This window comes from Moschus berezovskii, chromosome 17, assembly GCF_049115385.1.
Source record: "Moschus berezovskii isolate FMDL1 chromosome 17, NW_MosBer_1.0, whole genome shotgun sequence".
NCBI classification, from domain to species: Eukaryota; Metazoa; Chordata; class Mammalia; order Artiodactyla; family Moschidae; genus Moschus; species Moschus berezovskii.
The window spans coordinates 14637894-14647161 of NC_142476.1; the positions used below are offsets into that span (position 1 = coordinate 14637894).

Below are 9268 nucleotides of genomic sequence, written 5' to 3' on the forward strand. Positions count from 1 at the left end.
CACTCTCTGCCGTCCCCTTCTCCTCCCGCCCCCAATCCTTCCCAAATGTAGCAGGTAGCAAAAAAAGTTAGCACTAAACCAGAGTTGGGCAGATCATTGAAACAGAGCTTCCAATTCAAAGAGCCTAAACCCAAAGGTCGGAATCCAAGTGAAAACCAAAGGAAGGAAGGAAGGAATGCTAGAGAGAAGGAAGCAGGCGGAACCAAGAGAAACCCCAAAGGAGAGGGAGCGTTGTGACTGCATCCGTTATGTGCCACTGCTGTCAGACACGACTGAAGCGACTTAGCACACAGCACCGTGTCCTCGGCGTTCCGCAGTGACTCAGTCAGACCCTGGACGAGGCCGCCTGAGCTCCTGCCTTCATTCTGCTGCCCACCAGGTGCCTTTCTTTGATGCTGACACTTCTCTCTTTTGCAAACCAGGGATGACCTAGCTCCCTAGAAGGGCTGATGTGAGAAATTAACTGAAACGTGTCTGCAAAGCATTTAGCCTCATTCCAACATATAATCAGTGATAAATGTTAGTTCCTGTTATTAGGATACCCTGATTCATTTGGACACATAAGGTAAAGTAAGAATAAAACATCTATATGGGTCTTGGTGGCTCAGACAGTAAAGAATCTGCCTGCAACGTGGGAAACCCAAGTTTCATCCCTCAGTCAGGAAGATGCCCTGGAGAAGGGAATGGCAACCCACTCCAGGTATTCTTGCCTGGAGAATTCCATGGACAAAGGCTACGATCGATGGGGTCTCAAAGAGTCGGACATGACTGAGCAACTAAGACTTTCATGGCTCTTGGATGGGGTGACTGTTTTCTTAAACTTTTTATTTTAGTTGGAACATAGCTGATTAACAATATTGTGAGAGTTTCAGGTACACAGCAGAGAGACTCAGCCAGACACACACATGGATCCATTCTCTCCCAACTCCCCTCCCATCCGGGCTGCCACGTAACAGTGAGCAGAGCTCCCTGTGCCATACAGTAGGTCCTTGTAGGGTGACAGCATTTCTCAGTTGCTTAGACCAGGCCTCGTTTATGTATGTTGCCTTGGTAACTAACATGGTTAGTGTGTACTTTCATTAGCATAGATTGTCTTAGAACATATTTAGCATATCCAAATCGGAAATAATTTTTTGAAACATGAAATAAAAGATGCAAATTATAAAGAAAAATATGGTAAATCACACTGGGTCAACATTTCAAATTTCTGAGCAGAAGACAAAAAATGAAAAACTGCACTAGTAATCAAGAAAATGCAGACAAAATACAATGGTGATTGTGCTTCTATAATAAGACAGAGGAAGTTATAGTGCAAACCTCCCACAAGGACCAAGTAGAAACGGTGGACACGTTGTAAAGGGTTTAAATTAGACGCGGTGGGAGGGGAGACAGAGGTTAGGACTGACATAAAAGCACTGCTATATATAAAATAATCAACAAGGACCTACTATACAGCACAGGAAACTGTGCTCAAAATCGAGTAATAATCTACAAGGGAAAATAATCTGAAAATATATGTATAACTGAATCACTTTGTTGTACACTTGAAACTAACACAACATTGTAAATCAACTATACTTCAACTAAAAAAATTTTTTTAATCAGACAGGAGCTTTCCTGGTGGTCTTGTGGTTAAGACTCTTCACTTTCACCATGGGGAGAACAGGTTCAATCCCTAGCTGGGAAACTAAGATCTCAATGCTTCCTGGTGCAGCCAAAACTTTTTAAAAAATTAGAGTATGTTCTGTTACAATGACAAGCTAGAAATTAGTAGTAGAAAGATAACTAGAGAATACCTGCTGTTACTGCTGCTAAGTCACTTCAGTCGTGTCCGACTCTGTGCGACCCCATAGACGGCCTCCTACCAGGCTCCCCCGTCCCTGGGATTCTCCAGGCAAGAACACTAGAGTGGGTTTCCATTTCCTTCTCCAACGCATGAAAGTGAAATGTGAAAGTGAAGTCGCTCAGTCATGTCCAACTCTTAGCGACCTCATGGACTGCAGCCCACCAGGCTCCTCCGCCCATGGGATTTTCCAGGCAAGAGGACTGAAGTGGGGTGCCATTGCCTTCCCTGAGAGAATACCTAGATGTTGAGAAATTAGAAAATGTTTTTCTAAATAACCCATGGCTCAAATAATTAAATAAATGTAGATGATATCAATGAGAATTAAAATATGGCCTATCAAAGCACTGAGAAGTATATGGCATTGATGAATATATTAAAAAAGGAAAAAGTACATATAATGAATGATTTTTATTGATCTAAGTATCCATTTTTTAGACACTTGAAAAAGAGTGAATTAAACCAAAGAAAGTGAAAGAAAGGAAATACATCTAAAAGCAAAAAGAAATGAAAGACAAAACTGTAGAACAAATTATCAAGACCAAATGTTGTGATCTTTAAAAAGACTTATAAAAGTCATAAATCCATGTTGACTGGCATTTTTTTTTTTAGAAAGGTGAAAATAACTAATACCAGGAATAAAAACGAAGTCATCACTATAGATATTTATTCCAGGTAGGCATTTACTCTTCAAGACCAAAGGAACTCACTCATTAATGGAATAAAGGAAAAACAATTATGTGATCGTTTCAATAAAAACAGAAAAGGTATTTGATAGAGTTCAACATCTATTCAAAACTATTTTTCTAAACTAGGAATAAAAGGAAATTTCATTAAACTTATTAAGATAAAAACAGCCAGCTTTATTTTCACTGCAAAATATTAAAAACTTTCCTCCTTGGATCTTGAATGAGGCAATGAGGTTAAATCATTTTCTTAAATCAGAGTAGAAAAATCAGAATCACATTTAGGTTAAAATGCAACATGGATGGACCTCGAGATTGTCATACTGAGTAAAGTAAACCAGCGAAGACAAATATCAAATGATGTCGCTTATATGTGGAACCTCCAAAAATGGTACAAATGAGCCTATTTACAAAACAGCTAGCCACAGGCATAGAAAACAGACCTTCAACCGGGGGAAAGGAGATGGAGGAATAAACTGGGAGACTGGGATACACATTACTGTAACTAATAAGGACCTGCTATACAGTGCAAGGACCTCCACTCAGCACTCTGTAATGGTCTGTATGGGAAACGAATCTAACAAAAGAGTGGATATATGCATATGTGTAACTGATTCACTTTGCTGTACACCTGAAACATGATTAATGACCCATCAGGATGGGGAACACATGTACACCCATGGCGGATGCACGTCAATGTATGGCAAAACCAATACAATACTGTAAAGTAATTAGCCTCCAATTAAAATAAATAAATTTATATTAAAAAATAAATTGCTAATGAAAACATAAAAAATAAATAAATATTCCATTTAATGCTCATAAAAAATAAATAAATTCAACCTATTCATGAAAGAAAGTAGTCATTTTTAAAAATGCACGTCGATCCCTAGCATCTGAAGCTGCCTTTTTCTGGGAGGAGGAAGGAGAAAAAGAAGACGATTGGCTCTCTCTCAACCATTTTTCTTTTTTTTAACTTTTTTTTTAATATGAAAAGGCATTTAAAAGACAAAATTGTAAGCAGTTCCAGAGGCTCGTGTTAACAGGTAGGTGCTACTGGTGTGAGAGAAAGGAGAACAGGGCAGAAAGCCAGACAAGCCGGGTGATTTATGGAGGCGCAGGGGCGGGGCGGGCAGGGCTGGGAAATGAAACACTTGCAGACTGAGGAGTCGGTGTTTGAAAGTCCCTGTATTTTACCTTTCCTTCTATTTTAATTTCTATTATGGTGTCCTAAATGCTCCTAAATTCTGCTACAAATTAGATCATTTGCTTTTCACTGAGTCAGAAACAGCTGTTATCTCTCTTGACTAGGATGAGAAAGTATCAAACTGCAGAAATAAAATGGATTGAAATACGATGGGGGCTTCCCTGGCTGCCCAGTGGTTAGGACTTTGCCCTCCAAGGAGGGCTTGGGAGGTGGTGGTGTTGGGGAGTTAGAGGTGTGTGTGCAGGTTCAATCCTTGGTCAGGGAACTAAGATCCCACATATGTCATGGCCAAAAAAATAAAGCATAAACAATGGAAGCAATATTGTGACAAATTCAATAAAGGCTTTAAAAAAAAATGGTCCACATCAAAACAATTCTTTAAAAAGAATAAACTAAAATAATGGAGGGTCCTGATTTCTTACAAAATCCTCCCAAAATTAAAGCCAACATTTCTCCCTATTACCATCGTCACAAAAGGACAATCAGCTGCAGCCTGGATTTAAAAGAAATATATGAACGTAAATAAAAATAACCCAAGGCAGTAGGAAAAGCCCAACATTCAATGCCAAATTTAAATTGCTAGTTTCAGCTATCATGACCTGTCTTACGATGACCGTGCATAAACTTTCTTATTCCAACTAAACTGAATATTTGGGTTTCAAGTAAGTGAGACGAATCCTACTCTTCTGTGCTGCTGCTGCTAAGTCGCATCAGTCATATCCGACTTTGTGCGACCCCGTAGACGGCAGCCCACAGGCTCCTCTGTCCTTGGGATTCTCCAGGCAAGAACACTGGAGTGGGTTGCCATTTCGTGCAGGTTACAAATTAACACAAACAACTAATTTTTCCCAGAGAATCTGTATAAAAATCCTCATTTACCAGGGCATACACCACAAAGCAAAATTCCACTCAGACGTGAAGTCTGTGCTCCCTTCTCCCTAAATGTGTTGCATTGGTTGAAACGTCAGAATTGTCACTGGGACAAAATACCTAGTGTGTTGCCCTTTCCACGTGATCTTGTTGCCATCTTACAGGCACAGCCAGAGATTCTTGGCAAAATCGAGGGCTCCCAGCCATAACAAGGTCAACAGTAGACTACACCATTCTGGATTCAATCACCCATGGGCCATTAAAAGCTGACTTTATAAAATATAAATAAATAAAACCACGAATCTGTTGGCTGAGTTTTGCCAGCGCTTCTGGTACTGAACCTCCCCAGCCCACTCTAATCAAGGCTGTAAACCGCCTGTGATTAAACTGTTTTTCCTGTGGGAAGCAAACAAAGATACATTGAAGCCAGGCAGGTAACAGCATCATTCTCCAGACTTCATGGAGCCAAATTTCGCGTCACCAATCAATATGGAGCCGCAAGGTTGTTTTAAATGCCTTGCCACGGGAATTGGCTCGCAGCCACCAGAGCAGAGTGAGGGAGACAGCTGGTATGGGATGGAGGGAGGGGCAATGCCGTTTGCCTCCCTGGAGTCTGTGTATTTGTATACCTTGCTAACAATCAGCATTTTAAGAGAAAGCTATAAATTTAGATTCCCCCAAGTCAGAACTCTTAGAGCGTGGCCTGGATCTAGAGAGGACAATTCTGATATGAAGCTTTTGCCTGCATTCTTGAACCACCCCATGTGTATGTCCTAAGCGTAAAGGGTCGAGACCAGAAGAGTGATTTATTAAATTTCATTATTTTTAATTTATTTTTTTGGTCACACCACACAGCACGTGGGATGTCAATTTCCCAACCAGGGACCGAACCCATGTCCGCTGTATCCTTGCAAGGCAAGTGTGGAGTCTCAACCACTGGACCGCCAGGGAAGTCCTGATTTACTAAATTTGGAGTATTTGGCTTGCTGATTTTGAATTTTTTTGTATTATACACTTTTGGAGTTCTGTACATTCTTGTAACTTGGAGGTATGTATGATGCTTTCTCCAGAGAGAAATCTGGCTTTCAGATATAAAAATCCAAGGAAACAAAAGACAATTACAACTAAGGCGAATATCAAAGGGAATTCAAGTATGTCGTTTCTGAGCTCTGCCTTGAGACTTCACTTCCTTGCCACATATTTGTATTTTTTGTCCTCACAAGAATGCACAGTATTCTTGATATTTTATAATGATTTTCCAGCAAATAAATCAAACAGGTTATTTAGATTATTTTGGTGATAGACGGAAATATTTCTCAAAAAGGCCATTAAGGCTAACAATAGGAAGTAGAGAATTTATGTGTGATTATTACATTTGCAGGTAATTTTATGAAGCAGAAAGCTACAAATAATCTGCCATAAATAACAGAGTATTTCCCTTTTCTGCTATATAAAATGCAAATCCCTCAGTGATGCAATCAAAATACGCATTGGTACTTCTTATATTGCCCTTTTTGGCCTTTTATTAAGACTCCGGCCTCTGAACGTTTGAGCAGGTGTATCTGGGAGTCAAGTAACGTGATACTTCATCTCTGCTTACTTTTCCTCATTCCGGACATATAAGTGTTTATTAACTTTTTTCTCTTGAGAGAACATTATGCCTTCCAAATACATGCAATAAATGTCCAAATCATCCAGGGGAAGTGCATTCGTTGTTCAGATGAGGGGAGAGCAGAGTGTAGTTATATGTCAGGAGAGGTGGGAGGAGTTCAATGTCTTAAAAGCATGTCCGGATGTTATGAAGCTCTGGGAGCGACGCCGGTGCTCAGAAAGCATGCATCAGAAATCGTGCGGCTTAATCGAGTTGGTGCTTCTCATCCACTCCCTGATGCACAAACAGCAACTGACCAAGATCTGCCTTCAACCCACAAGTGGGAAAGGCTGTGTGGTCCAGCCTCTGCTTCTCAGATCAGGTGTACACATCCCTCTGCAGACAGCGAGGGGATGCAGACAGGAGCGGCTGGGAAGAGGATGAATCTGAAGCCTTTGCTGGAGTGGCATCTTTACTTGAGGGAGGGAGAGAGGGAAAGTCAATGACATTACAGTAAAAACTCCCACTCCTGGGCGTATATCTGCAGAAAATTTGAAAAGATACATACACCCCAGGGTTCACTGCAGCACTATGTACAATAGCCAAGACATGGAAGCAACCTGAGTGCCCAGTAGATGAATGGACAAAGATGCAGTAAATATGCACAGTGGAATATTACTCAGCCAGAACAAAGAGTGAAACAGGGCCATTTGCAGCAACATGGATGGTCCTGGAGATCATCATACTGAGTGAAATAAGTCAGAAAGAGAAAGACAAATACCATATGATATCTCTATGTGGAATCTTAAAAAATGATAAAAACAAACTTATTTGCAAAATAGAAACACACACAGACATGAAAACAAGCATGGCTATCAAAGAAGGAACTTGGGGGAGGATTGAATTAGGCATTTGGGTTTAACAGATATACACCACTATGTATAAAATAGATGACCAACAAAGACCTGTGTACAGCACAGGAAACCCTCCTCATTAGTCTGTAATAGCTTATGTAGGAAGAGAGTCTGAAAAAGCATAGGTACATGTGTATGGATAACCGAATCATTTTGCTGTACACCTGAAATTCACACAACATTGTAAATAAACTATATTCCAATGTAAGATAAAAAATGAAAGTGGGCAGTTATTTAAAGATAATATTGAAGCAATACACTCGATGAAGTAATACACTAAATTCATATAAATTTTAGGGTAATTTTAAGATATACAAGTTTTAGAGACTTCATAGATGTGTCAGGTTTTAGCAGGATGTGTCCAGATACGTTCAGCTCCCATAGTGTCCAGAGCTGACAGGTTCTTCTGCTGTTAGGACTACTTGGTGGGAAAGTGTGAGAAGTAAGAGCAAGAGTCACGCCAAGCTTCTGCTTTCTTCCCCTGCGAGTGGTATGAACCGGCCAAGTGCTGCTCAAAATAGACATAAAATGACCAAAATGCTGTCACCAACAAATATCGCAGAGATTTGTGAAAAGAATCAAACATGATCATGCAGGTAGAAGCCCTTTGTAATTGGAAAGAAAGGCAGATTTTTTAAAACGTATTTATTCTTATAGCTAGCAGACATTTATTGAGCATTTACTATGTGACAAAACTCTACTAGGTATGGTTCTTTTTGGGGCTGCACCACGTGGCTTATGGGATGTTACGCCCCAACCAGGCAGCAAGCCCACACCTCCTGCAGTAGAAACGTGGAGCCCTAACCATTGGACCACCAGAGAAATCCCTGATATGTTTCTTATCTTCAAGGAACTGCCAGGCTAATAAAGACAAACAAATGACTCAATCACTTCAACTAGCACAAGGAGGCCAGTGATAGTTTTCTCCAAGTTTAGAGCTGACATTTAAGGACAGGAATTTCTGATTGTAAAGGAATAAACCACAGAAGACAACTCAGGAAAGAGATTTCTGAGCAAGGGGACACTCAGAGGCACAAAGAAAGAGCACAGTTTATTTATCAGAAGGATGCCATGTTTGAGGAACACCATCCTGAGGAGTCAGCTCAGATACGTATTTTTCTCCAGCAATGTTTCATGTGAAATAGAAGTAAAAGAATTAATTTTTTTTTTTTTTTTTGCGGTCGAGGCTTTACCAGGTGATTACAAAAAGGGATTTGAATGTATAAGCCAAGAAGTGATTTAATGGAAGGATCAGAGAGTCAAAACCAGACGTGGGGAATCATTGGAAGAAAGCACATCCTAAAGTCAACAGATGGGTCTGCAGGAGAGTGAAGAATCCCTCAGGTGAGACGCTGAAGCGTCCAGAGCATATGAAGATTTGTCACATAAAAACAGCACGGGGACTTCATTGGTGGTCCAGTGGTTAAGAATCCACCTGTCAATGCAAGGGTCAGTGGTTCGATCCTTGGTCAGGGAACTAAGATACTGCATGATGTGGGGCGTGGCAAATGAAAACAATAAAGTGATAGGTAGGGTATCATCCCAATTTTGTAAAACTAAATGCCTGGCAGGATACACAACCAAATGTGAATAGTTCCTGCAGTGTGACAGAGCCAGTGTGATTTTTCCTGTATTCTATATTTTCCAAGTTTTCTTCATTGAATATATATTGCTTATGTAATTGAGAGAAAATAAAAAGCAGATGTAGTGGCCCAGAAACATGAGCATTAAACCAAAGAGGTAATTAAAAAGAATCATTCCCAGCCAAGGAAACGGAGAGGGACCCTGGACACGCAGGCTGACTCAGGGGTGGACAGACATGTCACAGGGACTGGCTTTCCTGCAGTCTCCACCCTGCAGCCAGCCTCGGCTCACTCACCCAGAAGCACACGGGAAATCTCACACACCAATGAGAAACTCACATGCCGGCATGGGCGCGCACACACACACACACACACACACACTCCTGAACTTCCTTTTTCTTAAGATGACAGGAAGCCGGAAATACAGGCAACCACACCCAGAGCATCTCTGCGCTTTCTATGGGGATTGGTCTTGTTTCTTTTTTTTTTTTTTTTTAATTTTCACTGGAGTATATTTGCTTTACAATGTTGTGTTTCTAAAAGTGACTTAGCTATATGTATGAACAGACGGTCA

At 40.6% G+C, this 9268-nt stretch overlaps 1 protein-coding gene across 1 annotated transcript in view; it reads left to right on the forward strand.

Annotated features, from left to right (window-relative positions):
• Positions 1–8717, forward strand: part of LOC129551811 (uncharacterized) — a 45293-nt gene extending 36576 nt beyond the window's left edge. Inside the window, exon 4 of the mRNA XM_088845218.1 lies at positions 8298–8717. Within this exon, the coding sequence (XP_088701344.1) occupies positions 8298–8354 (57 nt within the window). The 3' untranslated portion in view covers positions 8355–8717. The remainder of the gene's footprint in view (positions 1–8297) is intronic.
• Positions 8718–9268: the final 551 nt, after the last annotated feature.